This window comes from Patagioenas fasciata, chromosome 6 (assembly GCF_037038585.1).
Source record: "Patagioenas fasciata isolate bPatFas1 chromosome 6, bPatFas1.hap1, whole genome shotgun sequence".
Lineage (NCBI taxonomy): Eukaryota > Metazoa > Chordata > Aves > Columbiformes > Columbidae > Patagioenas > Patagioenas fasciata.
The window spans coordinates 27,473,782-27,498,545 of record NC_092525.1 but is presented as its reverse complement, the minus strand read 5'-3'; the positions used below and the strand labels follow the sequence as shown (position 1 = coordinate 27,498,545).

Sequence of the window (24,764 nt, the reverse complement as noted above, 5' to 3'; positions counted from 1 at the left end):
CACTTTTTTCTGTACAGCACCTCTCTTGCCTTTAGCAACTGCTGAAACCTTGAGAATCAACACGTTTTTTCATAGAGCATCTAGAGTTTGCCTATGAGGCCAAGAAGAAAGATATCTTGGTTGGCATAATTTTCATTGTTAAAGTTAGATCTTTTTTTTCAAGTTCAGATTTGCAAATAAGCTTCCAAGACTTACAACTGAAAAAAATATTCAGAACACAGTCACAAGTGGTTCTTATGCCCTAATTACAGTGCTTTCTCAATTTCTCACCCATCAGAGGATACACATCTCACATATAAGGGGAAAGAGAATGTCTGTGACTGAGTGTGATATTGTTAACATGACAATTTAATTAAGAAACACTTTTGCATCTTGCATTAGATGTGACTTTTAGTTATGTGATATGTTCATGGGTGACAGGAAAATTATGCCTTACATCTGCAGAGATGTGTAAATGCATCATTAAAGGTAATCATTATCTGTTAGAAGGGCAGTTCCACAAGAAAATCTCTGCTACTGAAAACCAGAAGGGACACAAAGAAACAACAGTGCAATTGTATCATCACTGACCTTGCTGAATTAATTTACCTGTCCAGAAATATTTTTATAAATATATTAATAATGAATGTTATATTGTAAAGAATGCATGAAGGCGTTACCACAAAAAGGTTATAAAGTAGCCCATGAAATTACACATAGACTATATTCTAATATTTTAGCTCAATCCAACCTGAATCTGTATGTTAATTCACAAATGACAGGGCAGCAAAGCAGAAGATGGAAGAGAAAGGACATTGCTATGAAATATGACACAAAAAAGGAACCTTTTTAAGAACAACTTTTTTTTCAATCAAAAAACTACAAGTGTCATCTTTGACAGACAAAAATCCACAGTATATGATTGATTGCACAATGTTCTCTATGGCTAAAAACCAAAAAACCCCCACACCACCTTCCTGGATGTGGCAGAAGTCAAAGTATCTGGAGAATAAAAGGCTCTCAAGCAAAGCTATACTATCCCATTTACATCGACACCTCAGTTTTACAGCTAAACAAGGATTATAGAAATCTGGGAAACCAAAACAGAACATTATCAACTCCTCCTCACAGTGAGAAGGCGGTTAGACAACTGAAGTACAACCTTGATACTAGCCAGCTACGCATTTGAACACATACCATTAAACAAAAAAATTAACCAGTTTATTATATTTAACATATTTACAAAATAGTACAAATTAAAGTACTGTAACTCCATTATTGCATGACAACAAAACTTCCATACAGGCAAAAGCAGCACATGAAAGAGACCCTCCAGATATTTAGGAAGTCTTTGGTACTCAAAATATAGTTTACGATGCAGCATTAACTTAACCAATACAGGGCATTAAACACAGACAACGACAAGTCGATATATCCCACAGAAGTAAATTTAGCTATGGCTTTCATTCTTCTCAAAGGCTGATTACTGGACTCAGGGATTGCTTAGAAGCTTTACAGCAACTTTAGGATGGAGAAACTACTCAAAATTATTCTAAAGCCAAGCTGTTGAAAATGACTGATGTATATCTCAACTCATATTGAATTAAACTGCCTCTTCTCAGAACTATATGACAGCAAAGCACTAAACACTTCACAGGTCTAGAGCCTATTCCTCTACCCCTTGAGCAGGCAAAACTGTGAAAGAATCAACTTTGCCTACTTAAGGAATATTGGATCAGGCTCACAACAGACAATAAAACTGCATGGCAAAACATGATCAACAACAGTATACCCTAGTCTACACTGCTGCACACACCATTTACAACCTATGTTTTATGCATAATATACATATTTACAAATGCTCTCAATTGTTCTGTCAAGTAATATACTCAACACAATCACAGTTTACATAATTTTGAGGTAAATTCTTGAAAAGTTAGAGCATCAGCAGAATTTCATCTGCAACCCTGAATCTCACAATTGGAGGATTTCTAATTAGAAAACCCTCTCTTTCACCTGGTCACCAGTGTATGCCAGGTGTAACAGATGGGTAAGAAGGCTGCAGAGATGAAGGGGATTACTATGAATCCTCTGTGCTATGTTTGGTTTTTCCCAATGGCCAGGAGGCCAGAAAGAAACAAAGAACACTGGGGACAGCCAAAAGGAATCTGAAATGTGCACTGCAAGATTCTGCTCTGTGGACTAACAGCGGATATTAGGTTACTTGTAGAGTGGGAATAACTGCAGCGTTAAATCGTGCAGTGTCTATGCACACTAATTGCCTATGTGAAAACTGGAGAGGGAAAAGCAATAGACAGGATGTGAGACATGATGAATAAATTTTCCTGATTGGTCAACGTTACCCTAGAAAGAAAATGCATTTCAGAGCTTTATTTTCTTAGAAGTTTTCAAGCCAGGTAGGACATTATCTAAATAGTCAAAGCTGCATATCTGAAGACATCATCCACATCTATTTTCGCTTATAACTACAGCATTTCTGACCCTCCATAAATATATTAATACACTGCCTCATCAATGGGTGGACACCATTTTACAAGGCCTGATGTTTTAAGCTAGCTAATCTAGACACAATTTCCCTTGGGGATATGCATAACACTGCAACAAGACCACTCACTCATTGCACTGCTGTCAACATCTCAGGGAACAAGAGAGGAAAGGGCACAAAGAAGCCTTAAAGTTTCCCCTGCATTATCTTATAAGAGCACAAAAGGCAACAGAAACTCCTGTCTAACTCTGAAAAAGCAACTCAGAGTTGGAAGCATTAAAGTTCATCTGAATCAATCAAGAGTTAAGTTAAGCAGTTTTGTTCTTAAGAAGAGACATTATCTGGCATTAGTATATTCTCCTCTAGAATACAATATTTAATGTTAATGCTCAAAATTTTAAAACTCATCTTGTCATGACTATCCTCAATCGCACTTTCATGGTCAGCTGCTTAAATGAAAAAACAAAAAGCCTTTGGGATGACAAAAAAGGATCTCACAATTCCACTTTGTGGATGCTTTTTCAAGCAAACCCACATCACTACATCTTTTTAAATGCTGTTTTTAAACAAATTGTTAGAAGATTTAGGTAGGACCTCAAAGTAGTCAGTTAACTAATTATATATGCATAAATGCTACTCACATTTACTACATTCACATTTCCTTCAGAAAGTTTTTGTGAGTCTAAAACTGTTTGTAAGGTGATAAGTAAAGTTGTTTGATGTTTTGAGACAAAGTCTACTGACTGTACTTTATGCCCACTGGAATGACTGAACTCTGTTTTCTGCATTCAGTGATAAGGAATAATAAACCTTCATCTCCTTGTACCATCACAGACATTAGCTAGAAGAAAAGAGACTTAATAAATATTCAGCCATAGCTACTATTTGTGGTGTAGTACGGGGTGAAATGAAAAGGAGCATAAAGAAATTTGTTTTCCAGAGATCTTCTGGAAAGGTGAGGTTGGACTTTGTACTGATCCCCAGTGGTGGCAAATCAGCAGGTTGTTTCTTGCACAGGTCTGGGCAAGGTAATAATCTGTCAGCACAAACTTCTGTATAAATCCCAACATTAAGACTGGAAGGTTCAGACAGATGAAAATGCTGCTGTTTAAACACTTAACAAGACCAGTAACACTTTGAAGATATTAAATTTTTACAATCCCTGAAAATGCTGGTCAGCAGAGGAAAGTTTTAATTCATTCGTCTTCTTCAACGTAAGTTGATGGAAACCAGCCCACCTAAAAAGAGGAAAAGCAGAACAAAATAATACATGAGATGAACATCTTTTTTCAAATGGCTGAACCAGGCAAAACAAGAATGGACCTGTTCAGTAAATATAAGATTACAAAGACAAACTGGACTGAACTGCCACAGTTACAGAAAGTACCCTAAAATCAAAGAATAAGCTGCATATATGATGACTCGGAGACTAAATCCTCCCAAAAAAAAAAAAAAAAAATAATGAAAAAAGCTTTTACCCAAATTGGAAGTCTAAGCATTCGGGAAAAAAAAAAAATAAAAAAAAAATAAAAAAGGAGGAAATGCAAAGAGCAGAAGTAGTTTTACTACAGGCAGGATGCTGCTATTTTTTTGAATGAGCAGTTAAATACTTAACAGGCTTCAGTCAGGTCCAGGGAATCGTCTTACAAAGGAAATAAGGACTTATTTGATTGCATTACATGGAGTTAAATCCCATTGCCACCAACAGGAGTTTTAAATAAGACAGAACTAGAAAGCAAAGTCCAGTGTTTTACACTTCATAAATTATAATGTGATCTCCATTCTGAAATTAATGATGTATCAAATAAGGATTATATAAGACATACAGGAAAGCAATGTCATATTTCTTATTTTCTTATCCATTCACTGTAGATTTTTCACCTAGACTTCTTTATACCTAAGTCAATTTAACACTCATGAAAGACCTCAAAACCAAACCTAGAGCATGACTGGAAGGAGCAACTGCGTAAACTTTGTTTTAGACTGCCTTCCTAAAATATGCTCAGAGGTGGTCTTATGATCTCAGGTCTCAGCTGTGAAAGCAATCTGACAGAGTGCTAGTATACAGCAAGTTGTCCTTTAGGATGTGGATAGCTCCATTAGAATGAGATGCTCAGATTCCTTCACATGTAAAACGTATATAAGATGACCACTGTTTCTTCTGCTTCCCTGGTTCTTGTCTAATTGACCATCTCCATTTATATCATAACCAGGCTGCTCTACATAAAAAAAACCACTTCTTGCATAAAGCAGTAAATCTGGACATCAACTGGACTTGCAACTTTCATTTCCAGCTCCCAGCCAATCTTTCTTCCAATTCACATTCTTTGACCCTGCAGCTCAGCCCTTTAGACATGGAAACAGTAGCCTCAAGCACTTCTGATTAATCTGCATTAAAGAGCAGTATACTAATATTGAAACAATATAGCTGCTATAGGTCAAAACTGAAACTTGACTTCCATGCAAGCCTCAGAGTGCAATGTAAAGTGAATTTGTAAAAATGCTATATGTGTCATTTCATACGAGCCACATTTTTAGAGATTGAAGAAGCAGCAGCCTCCTATAAAAAAGGTCTGGCATATAGGTGTGAAAATCATTCTGTGTTAAACTGCTAAACAGGCTTCCATGGCACCAGGAGCCTGAGCTTTTGACCCAAAATACATTGGTGCAACACAGTTCAAGAAAGTCCAGCTGTAGCTGTACTATTAATCCTGGTTATTTTCCAACCATGTAATCTTGCCCAAATATTCAGCCTGGCAGGTCACATTAAATAATCAATTAATCTAGGTGCTGGGAAAGCTGCCTGGCAAGAATGCTGCCTGGCAAGAATTCTGCCTGGCTCCTCTGAAACACAGATAAGAACACGTTGTATCTTGTGAATTTCAACATATAAAGATGTTTATAATGTAGGAACACACGTTATTTTTTTTACAAAGTCACTGTCAGTGAAGGTAGAAATGAGAGAAAGAAAAATGACAACCTTACCCTTCCATTTACTTCACCTCTCCACCAGCCATTTGCACTCATCTTTGTATAAATTTTCACAACGTCCCCTTTCAGTAAGGAGAGTTCTCTCATGTCTCTTGCACAGAAGTCATACCTGGCTATGGCAATGCCAATCACCTTCGGGCTTAGCACTGAAATGAGACAGATGTTGCCATTATTGGGGTTTGTTAACTGAAGGCTACTAAAGTAATGTAAATAGCAGTAATGTAAAATATAAAACAATGATTTCATAACAACATACAGTTGTATTAATTTTGTGCATATGTGAAAGCACCTGCACTACACATATCAGGAAGGTTTAAACATAGGTGAATGGTGTAAAAGTTTAAGAGAGTTTATGTGATTATTTTTTTTTAACCAGTTATTTTTATTCTTAGAAAATAGTAAAACTAAATAAACTGTAAATAAAATACCTCCCACCTCAAAATTCTTAAATATATTTGCAATTATTATATGTTTGTGCTTCATAACAAAACTTGCTGCCAGTTATATGTATCAACATATTTTACAGGTCACTAGTTTCTTTCTATTAGCATTTACAGCTGATTTAACTTTAAACCTCTAATGAAGCAAAACGAACAGAATAAGGTCCTGTTCTTTCAAAAACAACTCCCAAGTTAAATATTAATGCGCTTAAAATTTGAAGCTAACACCAGCATGGGCAAAAAACAAGTTAAAAGTTTCCACAGGAAATTTGTATGGATCATTTGTTACAATCTGCATGAACATTAGTTGATATAAATCTACTCTTTTTAGGAGTTTATTCTGTAAATCACCAGTGAATTCATTCTACAAAACTTCTCATGAAGAAAAAAAAATCCTTACAAATTTTTTCCCAAGCTGCAGTGAAATTAATAGTTAAAAATATTAAGCTATATCAGTACACAAGCATTTTGCAAATGTAAAGTCCAAATATTTTAAGCAATAAAAAGTTCTTAAATAGACACCTAAGAAATAAAGGCCTTTGATCTGAGCAGTTTAGAAAAAACTAGTACTCTATCAATTTATTCTAGTTGGATTATTTGGTCAAAGCATTCTTTTTTAATTTTTCATTTAATGCCATTTTCTTTTGCAGTTTTTTCCTATACAAGTCACTGCAGATAGTAATCTACAAGCACAAGCAAGCTTCCCTCTGAAAAGATTTGAGAAGATCATGATGGTTGACTTGATACAATGTACATATTATAATTTCTTTTTTTTTCAGAATCCTTTCCAATTTCTTAGAAATTCACAATCATCTTTAGAAAATACCATTAACATTCTAGTTTTACCAATGCCTTCAGCAATATCATAACTAGATGCCTTTAAGTCAGGAACACAAAATATGGCAAATAAGATAGAAAATCTTTACAGTTTCAGCTCTGCTCATATTTAAGATTTCTTCTGACCCTACTGGGGACAGTTCATAGAAACACAGACTTTTGCGTTATAGTATTAAATATATGAAAATCACTATATTTCAAATACTTTTTTAGCTTACAGAGACAATACAAAAAAATATTTAAAAATAACAATGAATACTATGTTTAAGTTATTATTACATATATCACAAAAAAGGAATGCCTAGAAAACTGTTTTGGCAACAGATTATACCCTCTTTTATATCATGCCATTAAAGTTTAGGCCAACATTTCAGACTGCTTATGCAGGGTATGCTTATCAAATTCTCAATACAGGATGCCATATAAAAGAGAAAAACTATCCAAATTTAATGCTTATATTTACAATATGAAGTTGTCATTAGAATCTAGGTGATATATTAAGTAAATTAAAGTTCAAACATATTTTTCCCCTTTAAGCAAGTCAGGTGTAGACACTATTCATTTAGATCCTTACATAAATGTTACGTCCTGTACCTCATCAGTATTTTGGTAATCAGTTTTTCAGGGAAAGAGCACATCATGGGCAGCAATTGTTTTAGAGAAAGCAAGAAAGAAAAAAACAAAATGAAACAAAACAAAACCCCACACCAAAAACAAAACCACAAACACACCACACATAACATGAAGAGCACTTATGTCTGTAGGGTCAGTGCAACATCACTGGCAGATTAGGGGAAGCTTTGCAGGATAGGAGGAGTGATTCTGGGCACCAGGGTATCACTGTGTAATTTCAGGTTCTAGACAGGAGATAGAGGGACAAGGAGGAAGATTACACAAGGCAAAGATGAACAAAATTGGGAAAAGAAAAGAACTAAGGAGGGAAGAAATGCAAGAGGGAAAATATTGAGGAAAACTAGGATAGAAAAGAGGGGCAAATCTGGGGTAAAGCAGGACTTCTAACTCTTTTTCGTATTGTAAGGCCAAAGAGGAAAAGGAGAAGGAAGCAAGAGAAATCAAAACCATATATCTCCCAAAGTCTTGCAGTAGAAAGTAGCAGAATTTAGATTAATTTAGAATCCAGCATCCATATTTTCAAATAAAAGTGATGCTCATGATAGGAAATATATAAATCCAAGCCAGATGAGTGATGGAATAAAGGAAAATGACAGTGCTAATTTTGGAAAAAATATTAACCATATCTCTCTGGTGACATAGTCACAAAAACAACTTGAGTAGAGATCATGAGCCCTGAATTCCCAATCAGATGAATGAAATGAATGATATTTGAGGGAAGACAGCATGTGGAAAGGACATCTGTACAGATGCAACACAGAAGAAACACTGAGTGAAGGAGAGAAAGAGGATAGCTAGAGGGAGAATGTGGAAGGAGAGAGAGAATGGGATTAACAGTAGAGACAGAATGAAAAAAAGTGGCCATCAGAAAAATGTGAATGAGAAATTAAAGAAGAGAAAAAATAAAAAGCAATAAAAAAAGAAAATAAGCTACTCAGAAAGCAGTAATAAATAAAAAATTTTTAAAAAAAAAAAGTGTATTAGGAGGGAGATACTCAGACCATTAACAGGAAACAGACTGAGAAACCCGAGAGAAGTAAATAACAGGTACATGTGTGAATAAGAAAAATACACTTTTTTTGCTTAACCTACCCTTTCCTTCTGCAAACAGAAGAAAAGATAGAACTACAGTCAGTCTTAATCCACACTAGAGTATGTTGGGAAAGTTTCTCATTGACAGTGAGACAGATGTGCTGCAAACAAATCGCAGTCCTAGTTTGGGCCACTGATGAAGGAACTGGGATGCAAATAAAAGACGCTCCATATGATCATGGCAGGCCGGTCTCACTCATGTTTCTGCCTGTGCTTAAATGTCATAAGGGTCAATGTATCATTATAAAAGCTACAGGTGGTTGTTTCTCTCTCATTGTGGTATAGACTCCTCGTAATTCCAAAGCCCTATCCCCTAAGGGTTGTTCTTGTGTATTAGTTTCCATGCTCTGTGAAGCAATGAATGTTTGAACTAAACCTCAGTTCTATTACACAAACACCACCAGTAGTTCTCAGTAGCTGGCTTAACCTTTCTCCTGTGTTACCAACTTCCACATCAGAACTAAGCCATCTCTGTAGATAACTTCGAAAAAAATAATTGTAATATCATGCAATAAGTATTTGTTCATCTAATGTAAGCAAATTGTTTGGCTATTTTTAAAAAGTTTTTCATAGGAAAAAAAGGAATATAATTTGTTGAAACTATATATGGGAATATAGGGAACATGCAATAAGGTTTAATGTAACCCTGAATCTTGATTGCTGTTCTATCACCATAGGCCACTTCAGAATTTTGTTTCCATGGAACAAATACCAGTTCCAGTAAGAACAGACTTTACGACCAAGCACTGCATGCATGAATGAAATAGGTCATGTTCTAACCTTGCCCAAAAGGATAGAAGCTCACACTATCTACCTACAATGAAGGGCCAAAACTTAACTCCTTTGTGTTCTCCAATTCAAATGAGGCAAGTACTTCAGACATTCCAGCTGAATGTCATGACCACTGGGTACATGGTAACACCAGAACAACTTTCTATTCATCTTTTCTATAAGTGTGTCCCTTTATATAAGTAAATGTCAACTGCAAGCGACTGGAAGAGTGTCTTAAAGCTTGGATTCACAGTCAATGTCAAGACTACTGAAAGAAAAGTATCCCCGTCTCCTCCCCACCCCCCAATTTATAAGTAAGATGGAAATGGAAGGAATAGACTCCAAAACAATGAACAACTGAGGGGCAGAACATTCAAGAGCAGTATAGGACACTGAGATTGAAATCCCTGGCCTGAATCGAGGGAAGGCTCAGAGACACTCTCGGCACAAGTACGTACACTCGCCATTCTACTGCCAAGCTGCTATCAACATCCTTTTCCCCTCTAGAAACCATAGAAAGCCTCAAGAATCCATCTCATTTGAATGGTCTCTGCGGGCAGGTGTAAAACACACCACCTACTCAGATACCCTAGTCAGATCTTAATAATGACACATCCACGTTTGTGCATGCCAGACCCCTCCCTTTCCCCGGTGCAAAGCCAGCCTTGGTCTTGATTTGCACAACCTAGACCGAGTCCTCCATCCCCTGCACACAGAGGTGCATCAGTGTCATCTGAGTGAACACTGTGTTCAACAGTAGTAGCTCCTTCCATATGCTCCTCAAAGACATTTACCTTCCTACTAGCAAAATCTTGAATTGTCCAGCAGTGCAGCTCACTTCTTTGATCACTAGGTCTTAGAGACCAGAGCATGTCATAGCCATACTGATGCACTAATTGAGACTACCACTGTGACTACTTTAAGCATTTTTATGCAGTCTCTTATTATTTTAAAATGTTTGCATTTATTAAAGCCAGAGATGGTTAAATGAGAATAAAGAAAACCATATCTAGAAAACAGATGCGTAAAATTATTGACAATGTTAATGCAGAATTTAAAGAAAGCATTTTCTACAAAAAAAAACCCTGCTGTATTCTAAGATGCTGCTGCAGCACGGTTTGCTGCAGGGATGGGACGAATATTTTCTTTGTCTACAGTCAGTGAAATTCCAGGTTTGTGCACTTGAACCAACACATTAAATTATATGTAGTTCATAAATGTCAACTACATAGCAAATTAATGGTCAAGTGGTCATTGATTGAATCTGCTGTGACTACTGAGCTTTGGTAAAACCTACTCAAACTTCTAATTGTAATAGAAACTTTTTGGAAAGTTTAAGAGCTTGATTTTTGTTAAACTCCAAGAATATAATGTAATAACTCGGTTTTTGGAGTCAGAGAACTGAAGTACTAGATTCGTCCCTTCCCTTGGTCACTACACACAGAAACAACAGAAGCAAATTTAGCAGAAATATAAAAGCAGTAAAGCAGTACCTGACCAGAAAGGAGTGGAGGAAGGGGGAACAAAGCTGTAGTCTGGAGGAGTTACAAAAGAAAACCCACAGAACAAAGGGGCTTAGAGAAAGAAAGAGAAAAAGAGAAAAGCAAAAGAACATTGAAATATTGGCACAAGACTTAAATAATAGCTTTTTAACTATATAATTCATTGATAATAAGGAAACTAAGGTTCCCTACCAAGGATGTCTGGAAGGAAATTGACTATAACTAGAAAATTTGGATCTATAATTTAATTTTAACAATTGCATTTTTCAAAGACTAAAGTAGAAAGAAGACACCCAATTCAGGGTTTCAGAGAGGCAAATCTAAACTGCAGACTCTTCCAAATATTTTCAGATTTATTTTTTTCTTCTTTAATTTGTACACCCCACTTCTTAACAGTACAAATGCAGGAACTCGTGCATATCAAAGAATTCCTTGAGCCCAGGAAGACCAGTCACACACCCATTATTAGGAATACAGTTTAAGTACCAGCTGAAATGAGGCCTCATAATATGCATGGGGAAAGATATGCATTTTGCCCTGATAATCATTAACATCAATACAAATTCCACAGCTAAGCTACATCCTCTGAGGCCCAAACAGTATTGTTGCTCTTTGCAGTTTTCCCTGACTTGAGAGGAAATCTTTGAACAAGCAAAAAAAGCATAAGCTTGGCCTAGGCAGAACTAACACATCATCCTAATGCTTAGCAGCTTCCTCAGGTGAAATGTTAGAGGCACACATGCTCTGTCACCAACAAACCTATGGTCAACATATTTTTAAATATAAAATCAGACTAAATGAACAAAAATCATGCCAAATGGAACTACAGTTTGTTCCTCTTTTGAAAAGGCAAGGAAGATATACAGTGTACAAAATCTAATAAAGTTGGGATTTTTACTCCCAGCTGTGATTTGGAAAGGGAAGTTGATCCTCAACTGGATACATGATAACATAGCCTCTAAATTATGCCTAATCATATCTATAATTACTGACCAAGAGTGTTTCTTAAAACTGTAGCAGGGCTATATTCATCACATACAGCTGCTTCTCTGGATTTTTCTTGCAACTACACGTGAGACAAAACAATTTTGCTTCAAAAAGGCTATTTGCAGGGAGGATGACTAGAACTATTTTGTGCAAGGAATTAACAAAGAATCGATGGTGGAGGTTACGATACAGTTTTGTGCATCTTACCTGGATGAGTATAGATACGTTTTTGACAATGAAACTACCAGTATAAATAAAATAAACAGGACTGTATTTTAACATTCTTAAGGTACGGGTTATTCGGTAAAAAAAGCCCACAATGTAAACTAACAGCAGCTAAGGTTAGTATCTCAAAGTAACATGACAGAAACATACTCCAGAGACTCTTGTGCACTAGAAACTCCCTTCCAATCCTTCGCAGTGTTGATCCTTTCTTCACCTCTAACACTAAAAGGATCATCTGAGAATGCATGAGGAGCTGGTAAGCCCAGGTGACACCTCTCCATACACAAATCACAAAGGCAATTTGACTAAAATAATGTGCCAGTTCTTAGGGACGAATTACTGCCTTTATTTCTACAGAAGTATAATGACAATGTGCAAAAGTAGCCTGCAGGAAGAAAGAGAGGTTAGGTGCTATATTGGGGGTGGCTGGTCCTTTCCTGTCCATACATTCTTTTAATTTTTCAAGAATTTTTCTGTCTAATGTAACTGGAGGTTTCATATTATGTGTGAAATTCTGGACAATGACACCTATGGGGCATGGAAATCCTACCAGTTTTCTACAGATAGCTAGTTTATTTTTGAACATCACTGATTATGGTTTTGGTGTCAGTTTTAAGAAGAAAGGCTGGGTTCTTTGTTTCCTTAAGAGCTGAGCTGACACTTGTTTTTACTTTCCTTAATTAACAGATACTTTTGCACAGTTAACGCATTAAGTAGTAGAATGACGTGATCCAAATAGTTAACATACCTACTCCTAGTCTACAGGTGATGAAAAACAATCACTCAAATAGTATTTGGCTTCTTGATTTAGTTTATATTCAAATCTGAATTTCACAAAGGCTCAGATTTCTCAATATGATTGGGCTCTGCATCAGCAGACTAAACTACCAGAAACTATTCTGTAGGATAATTTCAATTTTTCTTCCATTTTTGCCTTTATTTCATTAAATAGTCAATCATCCCCTCTAATCTAAGAATTAGTATTTTTCTGTGTAGCAAAATAAAATTTGATCATACTATGCCTAGAAAAGCCCAGGACTAAAAAAAAGAAGAATATACCATTTCCCCAAAAGTCTTCCTAAGTAACTTGAATTTCTGCGTTGACAAAAGTAAATATCTGACAGCTTTTGCAACAACATTGAAAGTGTACAATAAATATCAGAGTGAGTGACTTTCGCAAGACTAGGAGACTAAAAAGCAAAGTTCTAATTAAAAGGGGAAGACAAATTATCTAACATAATGAAGATTTTTATTCTAAAAATTTAACAGATGCTGAAGGAAGAATCAAATTACCTGAAAATTTAAGATGCTACAAGGTGGTTTGTTATGATTTTTATTAGAAATTACAAGTAAATTGAAATGCTACTTGATTTTCTTTGAATGGGTAAATAAAAACAGGCCAACTAAAAAAAGAAATAAATATAATCCTTTCTCACTTTGTTCTATAAAGTAAATTTGGTATTGTTATTCCATTTCACAGTAGCTCAAAGACTTCAGCAGCAGAAAATTATACAATTCTGTCCAAGTTTACAGTGGTTGAACTCATGTTCTTTTAGAAATATTCTTCCCACTTGTTCTGTCAATTATATAGTCTAAAGACCAGCTGTTTTGAGTAAGAAGCTGATGTCTTTTCAAAATATGGCCTCATTAAAATATCCAGATACAGTCATGTGAATACTGTAGTGCAAAATACTAAGTTGAAATCCAGAGCCTCCTTAAAATCAGCTTCAAAGTGCCAAAGTCCATTGCATTCAGTAGCTCCAGCCCTGTGCTTATTAAAATATGGTGAATGGGACACTGAGTAGGTGCACAATTGGAAAAAGAAAAAAAAAACCACCAAAACAAAACAACAACAACAAAAAACCCTAACACCCCACACCTACTGCCACACAACAAAACACAAAAACCACAGGAAAGTGCCCTTCTCCCTCTCCAGATGACTTGTCTGGCTTCCTTTCAACAACAGCTTTTCTTGCACTCAGTTCAAGTGGGAAGAGGTGAACAACCAGCTGTGTGGCAGCTCCCACTGAGGGCTGTGAAGTAAACTCAATATCCACCCACTGCCCCATGACTTATTTGCTTCCTCTACTAAACAATACTACAGCCTAAAGTTTACCAACTTCTTTCAAAGCCCAGCAGGGTTCACACAGCCTAAATATAATAGATATTTCAACATCAACTTAGTAAAAACTAACAAGATAGCTTTAAAACTGAGCAGCATGAGTCACAGATGGGCTGTTAATCATGGACATTTTGCTTAAAAAAAAGAAAAAAAGCCAAACAAAGTACACACTCAGGAACATGCTAGTACTCACAAGAAAACTGTTCAATCCCCTAAATCAACGTGTCATCCAGAGTCTATCCAGGTAGGCTAGCAGAATTTTGGAAATCTATTAGATTTTATGTTAGGACCCTGAGAATTCAGAGGGGTTTTTTTAACTATTATTAATATCAGTTTGGCCAAGGACAAAACCTGCCACTTCCCACCAGCACAGTTTGTAACATTATATGGCTGGTATTTTCTGTAGCAGAGATGCACTTTCTCATCCCCTTGACTAAAATGACAGCATCCCATACTCATTTCTCTTGCTCTTCCGTATACTGCCTAAAAGATCTTGTTAAAGGAGGTGTTTTCTTTTGTATGTGGACTGAAGGTAATGAGGATGTACCAGAAGTCTTGTATCCTGTAAAGCTTGAAGCAATTGAGCTAATGCTCTTGCAGACTAATAAGCACAGATGGACAATATAGATACGTACAAACTGGCCTAAGAAAGGAAAGAAAACAAATGGGCTCTGCTCACAATCAATAATAATCAAACAAATGCGAAGTAAAGTAAGCAGTGCACAAGGAAAGGGCAAGAGATGACAAGAGGAAGAGAGAAGCAAAGGGAGTTTGCAAGCTAGAGGGGGAAGAAAGGATGGGACAGAAATTCACGAAGAAGAGAGATGTACTGACAGAGGTCCTGGGAAGTAGTGAAAGAAAACAGAAATTGAAGGAATAACAAGGAACTGGGGGATAGAGACAGAGCAAATGAAATGCACAGACACATACTGGTTTCTTATAATCATCTGTCCTAAATTATCTTCGCTTTAATTAGGGGAGGAAGAAAGTCTCCAAAGTTATAGAAATGTTAAGGAACAGAGGCAAGCAAGTAAACACAAGCTCACAAACACAGCAAATGAAAGTAACCCAGCCAGCTTCATCATCACGAAAACTAGACTGGACTCGGGTCTTTCACAGCAGTCTTCATATTGTTAAAATCCCCATTCATTTTTATTTTCCTCTTGTCATCTGTTGCAGTACAAAGATAAAGTCTGCAGAAATGCAAATCTAATATTTGCTCTTTGACACAAACATCATATATTTTCCAGAGACCAGCCATGTGGTAGTTTTTCTCATTAACACTGAACTTGTATGTGTCCTAAAAATCATGCTAAGTTGTAATAGGTTAAATAAAGAATACCACATGCATTGTGAATCTTCTCAGTTTATTGCTAAACTTCAAAACTTTTAAACTGCTATTTACATTGTATAGTAGTTCATTAACTTTCAGAAGCTTAGAAGCCTGTAGTAAACAGTTAAGGTTAAAAGGTAGGCATAAAAATAATTGATACATACAGTAAATCTAATGTGGGGGTTTTTTTGAGAAATTTATGTGGTATTACCGATATGCTACCTGATATGACTACACTACAAGACTGATTTGTTTAAATCCCTTTTTAAGGATTAGAAATTGTCACATATTATTAACACTGGTAGCTGCATGTATGCAAATGTCTGAAAAAACTAGGCAGGATGCAGTTTAATCTCTCACCAGCATGCCTAATAGATTTCCGAATATCAGGGAGGTTTTTAGTTTGACAGCAAGACAAACTTGCTAGACATGTTTATAAACCCCTGGCAGATCTGAATCTGCTTGGCTTCAAAAAAATCCTAGCTAAAAGCATTACCGTATTAATTGGTTATATGTCAAAAACGGAAAATGAAGATGTTCAAAATACCTTGTCCTTTTAATATTTAAATGGCAGAAAATAATATACAAAATTGTATAATACACACCGTTGCCACCCGCTCTGTTACTCCTTTGTCCCACTGAGTTTTCCGATTCTTTGTACGGAAATTGAAGAGTAGTATCCAAACTTCGAAAGCCTTCTTTGAGAGAGTGGTGCTTATAATATTCTACAAGTTCCTTTCAGAAAGGAAAAAGACACTGTCACTGGAAACTGAAATCACATCCTTTTCAACATTCTGGTGTACAGTCCATGATAGTTTTATCACAAGTGACCTTATTTTATAAAACAACATCTCACAGTGCATGTTTATTTTTTAAAAAATCAAGCATCATAAATAATGACTGCTTTTACGCTGCCACTTGACTGGCTTATCAAGATTTAGGGAGGGTTATTGATTTTTTTTTTTTTTTTTTCTGATTAAGTAAAATGCTATTGCCAGAGTCAGCACTCATTGCTCCTTTGAGACAGGCTGAGCATGTATTTGCTTTTCTAAAGTCAGGCAGAAAGCAAGATCAGCTGCTTGTTAAGTATATAACAGTAACTGTCTCTGTTTTCTCAAATTTATTTTGCAATGATAAGTGATGTTTATCCATACGTGCATTTGTAAGTAAACAGATCCAAAATAAAGCATGAGGCTTGCATATTAGCATGTAAGGCAACAGCAACTTAATGAGCAGATACACAGACCATGCAAAACTTTCAAGGCTCTACCATTAAAATTGGAGGGGCGGGGTGGCAAATAGTGCACACTGATTGAAAAATCCAGTACTTCTCCTTGGGTCCAATAAAAAAAATTTGTCTATTTGTATATGTGTGCATTTATGTAAACATACATATGCACACACATACAGGGACAAATTATATATATGCACACACACACTTACGAAAACATAAAAAACTGGCTCAAATAGTTTATGTAGCCAAGGAAATAATGTATTTAGTTTCTATTCAACACAAGGCAACACCCATCAAAATACTGACAGCTCGTGTTATTCCTTTGCTATTGTCAACCCCTGCCACTGTCTCTTATATTTGAATTAGCCTCTATAATGTAAATATCTCATAGTTTGTACATAGAGCCTAGAATAAGATTGAAAGTGACCAGACAAAGGAAACATACATCATTTGATTAATGATACTTCAACTGCCAGAGTTCACTCTTCAGAAATGCAAGCACAAAGCAAAGTATTTACTGTAAACCACTCATACCAGTAACTCAGTCTTTCAATTCTACTTACACTTAGATTTCCAAAATCAAAGTTAACCAAGCCAAGCATAGGTCAAAATTAGGAAATAGTATTGTGTTCAAACCCAAGCTACAACGTCAACCAAATTTTCTGTCACATATCAACAATGAGCACCCAGTCATTAAAATTACCAAGGCAACAGAGAGGGTGATTTTTAAGTAAGCAGCATTCAAAGTAGCATTTCTGGATAAATGGAGAAATAACTAGCATTAAACTTCTGTTAACTTTTTGCACCACATAAGTTCATAAGAATTATGCTGTTTGGTAAAGAGAATAAGAATTTCAACTAGACAGGTTTTATTTAACGGCAAAATTTTAAAAGAAAAAAAAAAAAGAGTGCTTTGGGTCACAAAGATTCAGTTGCTTTTAAAAGCTTACTTTTTAATACTATTCTTCCATGAAACCAGTCAACATACAACTGGCCTCTAAAACATTCATTGCACAAATCACAGTAGCAAGCTTACAAACAGACAACTAAGGTACGTAGCCCATGTCAGCATGGACGGGGCTCCACAGGAGTCTGTCACATCACCATGAATCACATCAGCAGCAGAGATGACATTTCCCTGCACCTTGACCTGCTCTACCCACTCAGCACATTTTAACTGCTCTTGTGAAAGTATTTCAAAAGTACTGTGAAAACCATTTACCAGAGCTGTTCTACTTCTGTTACCTCCAATGTAACACAGAACACTGTGTCACTGCAGATCACTACTTTAGGTTTCCATGGCTGCTGGCTTTGTCTCTCATGTGCACTCAGTTCTACTCAGACTAATTTTGTTCCTCTCTTCTTCCAGATGCTGTTACTTTTTCTCTTGTATCTACCCAGAACAAAGCAGTTGTTCCACAGCACATGCAAACAGTATTTACATTATCAGTTACTTGTCTATTTAACTCTCAGAGGCAGATGTCATATAATATCCTAAAACCATGTTATGAAATGATGTTTTCCTAGTAGAATGTTAGCAAGTCTAAACTGGTAGCAATGAGGCTTTTACACTAGAATTTTTTTCTGTCCTCTAAATTCTTTGAAACAATGCATATTCTATTTGTTTGGTTTTTTATCCAAGTTTGTGTCCTATACTTGTATCTCTGATCATTCAGCTCTATTTTGAAACCTCCATCAATGCTTGAAACTGCATCATTACCGTAAAGATACCTGGCAGCATGCGACTCCAGCTCACTTGCTTTGTGAAGATCCCCAGAGCACTCAAGTTCTCACCAGTTTCCAGTGAATCATTTGCAGTGACTGCAGACTAAGCAGCCACCTCCTTCACATGGTTGAGGAGCACCATGATTTCTGTTGCTACCAATGACAAGATCTCAGGGTCCTCAGCCATAATACTGAACACTTCACTGTTTTTTAAGAGTCAAATGAAGACAGAGTGTGGAAACAGTTCGGTGCATTCTTCATCTGGAAATTTAAGTTCTCCTCATTCTAATGAGCACTTATTTCAAATCGGGTGAAGCAAAGCATAGATTTCTTCTTGATTTTTTAGCACTTGGATGCTCTTGCTTGACAGAGTATCACAGATTAAATTAAAATAATTTCTAAGGCTTCTTACTTTCAAAGCTTTTCTCCCTACTCTTGTTTTGTATTGTCCTTCATTTAATTTTTTGCTTTAGAGTACTTGGATATGCATGCAGGAAGGTTGCAGTGTAACTTTTAATCCAATTGTTTGCACTCTATAATATATTGAATGAGCTTCCTTTAACAATGCAACAGAAAATGCTTAAGCAGTAACATTTTACAAATGCACTAAGGTAATTTATTCGGACACCTTGTATTTATAAGTCTTGTCTGCACAAAGTAAGTTATCAAAAATTCTTCAAAAGTAAGGATGAAAAAAGGAATTTCTTCCAAGTACAAGAGAACTCTGACAGAACATTGAAAACTCACTGATCTGAGCAGTTATAACATCAAACTCTTATTTCCAGGGATGAACTATGCCTATAGTTGGAGGGAAGGTTAATGAGAGAGCCTGTGTTTTATGTGTTTAGAGTTCGCTTCTGAGTGGTTTTTTGGCACGGAGTATAAATTCCAAGTAGCCACACACAGTTGCTTTAATCTAGACTAGTCGATATTGCCTCCAGATGACTAATATTCCTAGAAGGACTTCTGAGCTACTAGCAGTTTTGACAGCCCCATTCTCTAGCTGCACTTATTTACCTGGTGCCCCAAGACCAGGGAGACCAAGCTCCCCTGAGCTCTTCTGGGCCCTGTGACACATGGCATGCTACATACTTCTCCCTCTGAACTTACACATCAATAGGCATCGTTATGTCCAGCAGCACATGTGTACATGTGCTGGGCAGGGAAGGAACCCTCCCTAACTACTTTTAGGGATCATTACTGTATTCCTCTCCTCTTCCACATCACTGCAAGGGACACAGTCCAGTCCTAAATATAAATATGTAATTTTAAGCACATACTATCATTACCTAGCATATAAACCATAAAAATAAAAATGATCCTATTAACAGGTATGGACACAATTAAAATCTCTCACAGCTTTCTGCAACTTCACAAACCAACAGAGCTCTCGCTAACAGCAACAGTTACATAGAAAATCAGACGTTGTTAAAAACCTAATCAATGCTTACCATTAAATTTTTAAATTTTCTATTTTCTGCAATGTGGAAAAAGCCATCTCTTGTTAAAATCTTGATATGTTTCACTTCATTATTGTACCTGTAGGCAATGAATAGCTTATGAATATAAATGCGGTTTTAATCAGACAAAATCAATAATTACCTGAGGACATGCCCCAATAACACCACACAAATAAATTCTTTAGACAAAATGTATATCTGTGCCAAAACAAAGCTGACATCTAATTAACCAAATATATTTATTAAGGTACAGCTAAAGAGGTAATCTGTATTCAGGAAAAAAAAAAAAAAGTCACTGCTAACTGCTCATTCTAATTGGGAATTCCCATATATTTCTTACTTTCATATTCATGTTTATAAACAACACGGAAGAAAACAAGACTCTCATGATAATTTGCATCCACAGAATTTATGAACCCACATTTTACTGAAACGTCTGAGATGCAAAGTACTTTGTCAAGTTCGCACTGAAGTAAATGAAACAATCTTACTTCAGGACAGGGAACTGCTGGATAGAGTCCAGCGTAGGGCAACAAAGATGATCAAGGGAGTGGAGCATCTCCCTTATGAGGAAAGACTGAGGGAGCTGGGTCTCTTTAGTTTGGAGAAGAGGAGACTGAGGGGTGACCTTATTAATGTTTACAAATATACAAAGGGTGAGTGTCACAGGGATGGAGCCAGGCTCTTCTCGATGACAAACAATGGTAGGACAAGGGGTAATGGGTTTAAGCTGGAACATAAGAGGTTCCACTTAAGCTTGAGAAGAAACTTCTTCTCAGTGAGGGTAACAGAGCACCAGAACAGTCTGTCCAGGAGGGTTGTGGAGTCTCCTACTCTGGAGACATTCAAAACCCGCCTGGACACGTTCCTGTGGAGCCTCATCTAGGTGTTCTTGCTCTGGCAGGGGGATTGGACTAGATGATCTTTTGAGGTCCCTTCCAATCCCTAACATTCTATGATTCTATGATTCTGTGATTCAGAGAAACAGATCACATTGCACTCCAAACACTTGCTTACCCTCACCCAATATACCAGACCATCATTTTTGTAGAATCAGTTGCTACACCAGCGTTATAAAACTATAGCTACCTTTCTACTACAAATTCTGGGTATTCTCTTATAAGCTATGTATGAGTATATAAAACGAAGCATATTTTTATTTTTTCTTATTTATTTCGAATATTATCTAGACATAAAAAAGAACAGGAAAACTTTCTGTAGGAGATCTTATTCCACTTACTTAATACTAATTGCATATTCTCCTGACTCTTTGGTCCTGTGCCGCACCAGGTAAGTGCTATTTACTCTGTTAATAAGTTCACTCTCTGCCTGCAATCTTTCCATTGCTCCTGCAAACCTGTAACAGAGAACAATAAAAATTGCCTATGATTTTTTTCAAAACTACAAAGAAAAGTCTATCAAATATGCAATGCAGAGCTCCAGTATTCTGCGTGTGATGGAGACTCAAAAAATACATCCGTTGCAACTGAATACCACTTCTAGATCTTTGAAGGAAGAATAAAGCACGAAAAAATTCTACACTGGGAGAGCAAATTCTTAATTAGAAAAGTACTTGTGCCCATACTGAACACAATGCTCGTTAAGGAAACTACTGGCCTGAATAGCTCATAAAACCAAATGTTTTTCTGAATTGTGTTGCAAGTGAAACAATAAAACAGTGGCCCAGAACCTTAGAACCTCCCTGAGATCCATTGGATTTATCTCAAAGTGAAGAATCTGCCACCATTAGTATATTGGTTCAAAAAAAGGCCCATAGGAAAATTTGCTATTTATACAACCACACTGTTCTATTTGGTCTCATCATTATTCATAACCTCTAGTGCCTAAAGTGTAAAGGGTAGACTACACATACACAGACAAGGAAAAAAAAAGAAAAAAAAAATCAGCTGATTATGTCCAAATTTGAAAGAGCTGACATGAAGAGTTGAACACTAAGACAAATACATCACTGATTCTGCAGCCTTACTGCATAGGCAGATTTGTGCCCTTGCTCTGCCTTGCTGGTTTGAGTGGCACTTCATAAGAGGCTGTCAGCAGACAGCTATTTGCAAAACTAGAAGTTAAACTGTTAAATGAGGAAAGTGACCCAGCTTCCAGGGAAAGGATGCCTATTTTACCATTTTAAAAAGCAGTCTCAAGGCACTCAGCATCACAGACCACTGCTATGTAAAATCTCATACTAATACATCACTACCAACTAGAAGTGAGCTTTAAATGAAAAAATAGTTATTTTATGAAACACAGCAGAGAACACACATTTTGAAGTTTACCACAAAATACCTTACTTTTTACAGCAAGTTACAGCCTGAAGTCATTTTTAGTTAAGTATTACAAATCCTCAGAAGATAAAGACTGATCCAAATGATATGCTTTCTTCTAACAAAATTCTAAATAGAGCAAATGCTAGATTTTAATTTGAAATAACAATTTTATATATTAAACATTCTATTTGGCTTGTTGTAAAAAAATCAATGTTTGTTTAGCTCTAAGTCTGATTTCACTTTTGGCAAACTAGAGGGAATCAGGACTAATGTGTAAATGACACATCATAAAAGCAGTGAAAGAACAAAAGTGACGCTCATTCTGTTTTCTCAGAATCACCACATCTTTACAAGAAGTGAGCTGAATTCTGGTAAACAGTGCACACACTACATAAGCCCCAGACCAGCAGTGATTGTGGTTTTAATACATTGTCCTCTTATATTGCTACAGTCTCCTCCTTTTTTTTTTTTCTTTTCTTTTTTTTTTTTTTAAGGAAATGCAGTATTCTTCATGAGGTAAAATGTATTTAACATTATTCCTTCTCTTTATTCACTTCACATGTAAAATCTACTTGCACACTTCATAAGACTTCATATTATATGCATCTCTATTGTTCTATTTCAGACCTCTGGGACTAAGGCTGCACAGCTACAGACTTGTAAACAAAAATGTCAAAATCATTAACCACTTTATTACATCAGAAATGCTTTTAGGCAACGCATGGCATTGCTTCCCCAAACCATTACCCAATGCCTCCTTCAAAAGCCTAGAAAGGTTACATCAATATAAATTAAATTGTAATAAACACAGTTGTCTTTTTACAACTGCTTCTTTCAAAGAGTTTCTTGTAAGACTAGACAGGGACTCACCAGAGTTGTGAAGAGTAGTCTACTGGTTTAGGAACCTAGGACATTAAAAGATACAAGAGAATGAAGAACACATGTTAAATAGCATTGATCTAATTGTCAATATCCAGATTAAAGAAGTTATGAGAAGCAGAAGATCTAATTAGTCTGAAAGTCTATTTTCTTCTGAAGGAAGTTGTAATAAGGGACAAATATTCCACACCATTCTGAAAGTAGTACAGAACATTTTAACTCTTCACTTATGTGACAGATTTATTTTTACTTGACAGAACTGTTAAAAGTTTTCCTGACAGTGTCTACATTCAAGTTTCATACATAAAATAGCCCAATGCTACATATTGTTGAGAAGTATTGTTAAAATATGCAACAAATTTACAGTAACATGTATAAAATTCACTTTGTGTATGGCCTTAGAAAGACTGTCTACTAGGAAATACAGCATATCATCTTCTGAGAGAGCTGAGGATAATCCATAAATTGTCTTGTATGACATCATTCATACCTTTGTATTTGACTTGGTTAACTCGTACTAGATTTTAATACGCATGGAATTTGATTCTCAAATTCAATTTCAAAAAATTAAGCAATCTACAATCAGTTTGCAAAACGGACGTTGTATGTATATATAAACATACACATAGATAATGCTTACACATACACAAGATGCACAGTATAGCAAAACCCATGAAAATCAGCCCTGCATCTTGATCTTCTGGTGTATGATATTTCGGTATTAGACTACTCTTCTAAAACAACATGTGAAAATAGCGAAGCGCTGAAAAATTTATTTTAGTGGAAGCCTAGCATACAATCTGCAGACTTATAACCTAATGTCATATAACACCATAATTTTTTTTCTTCCAGTAAAACCAAGGAATGTTTTATTATTTTCTGGAATCTAATAGGGAAAAATTACAGTAACATTCTTCTCACACTTTTTAATTTATGATACATGGAATGTCTTCAGCAGAGACTTGCAAACACAGATCAAGTCACAAAGATACTATTATACAGGCCTACAAACTTAAATTAATTGAAACTGACATCAACTACACTCCCACTAACTTGATCTCACTATCAACAGAGATCTCTTATTGAATCTCTAAACCTGGCCATGAAATGAACTCCAGTGATGGGACCAAAAAACACCCAAAACCAACCAAAAAAAAAAAAAACAAACCACAACACACACATTAAAAAAAACACAGAACACAAACAAACAACAAACAAAAACACACACACAAGACAACAAACCAACACAAAAAAACCCCACCTCCCTGCATTCTGCAGTTAAAGTTGTGAGAATCAAGTAACGAAAAATTTGTGTGTTCACCTGTCCAAAATACTATGGTATGTCCTAGTAGTATTGCTCAGGTAGTAACAGGCAGCTTTTGGATGGAAAAAAAAACAGAACAGGAAGCTATGAAGTGATTATTGAACCAGAATATTGTAAACTAGATGACAGCAGATGGTCTGAGTTGAGGGAGCATACAGAGGAATATGATGTTTCCAACCTCTTGTGGTAGTAACCTCAAAAAGCACAGTTACTGGAATGCAAAAATGCAAAATTATTGAAACAAGTAAGAACTGGTACAATTTCACCATTGTAAGGCTCTCATTTTCTTGCTAAGAAGCCTCAACACTGTAGTTACATAAATGCACTTATATTCTTGGATAAATTCAGAACATTTTTTATTGAGAAATTTTTCAAAAAAATTAGATAAGGAATTAAATTAGTATCTCTCCTCATTTCTCTTTCTCCACAGGAGTAAACAAAA

General features: G+C 36.0%; 1 protein-coding gene across 2 annotated transcripts in view; it reads right to left on the bottom strand.

Annotated features, from left to right (window-relative positions):
- Positions 1–805: 805 nt before the first annotated feature.
- Positions 806–24,764, bottom strand: part of VAV3 (vav guanine nucleotide exchange factor 3) — a 164,861-nt gene continuing 140,902 nt past the window's right edge. Inside the window, exons 22-27 of one of the 2 annotated variants that reach the window (XM_065842557.2) lie at positions 22,990–23,024; positions 21,078–21,194; positions 19,829–19,916; positions 16,024–16,153; positions 5,471–5,622; positions 806–3,723 (exon numbers count right to left, since the gene is read on the bottom strand). In XM_065842557.2, the coding sequence (XP_065698629.1) occupies positions 3,682–3,723; positions 5,471–5,622; positions 16,024–16,153; positions 19,829–19,916; positions 21,078–21,194; positions 22,990–23,024 (564 nt within the window). In that variant the 3' untranslated portion in view covers positions 806–3,681. The remainder of the gene's footprint in view (positions 3,724–5,470; positions 5,623–16,023; positions 16,154–19,828; positions 19,917–21,077; positions 21,195–22,989; positions 23,025–24,764) is intronic. The other variant, XM_071810350.1, reaches the window with a different exon arrangement.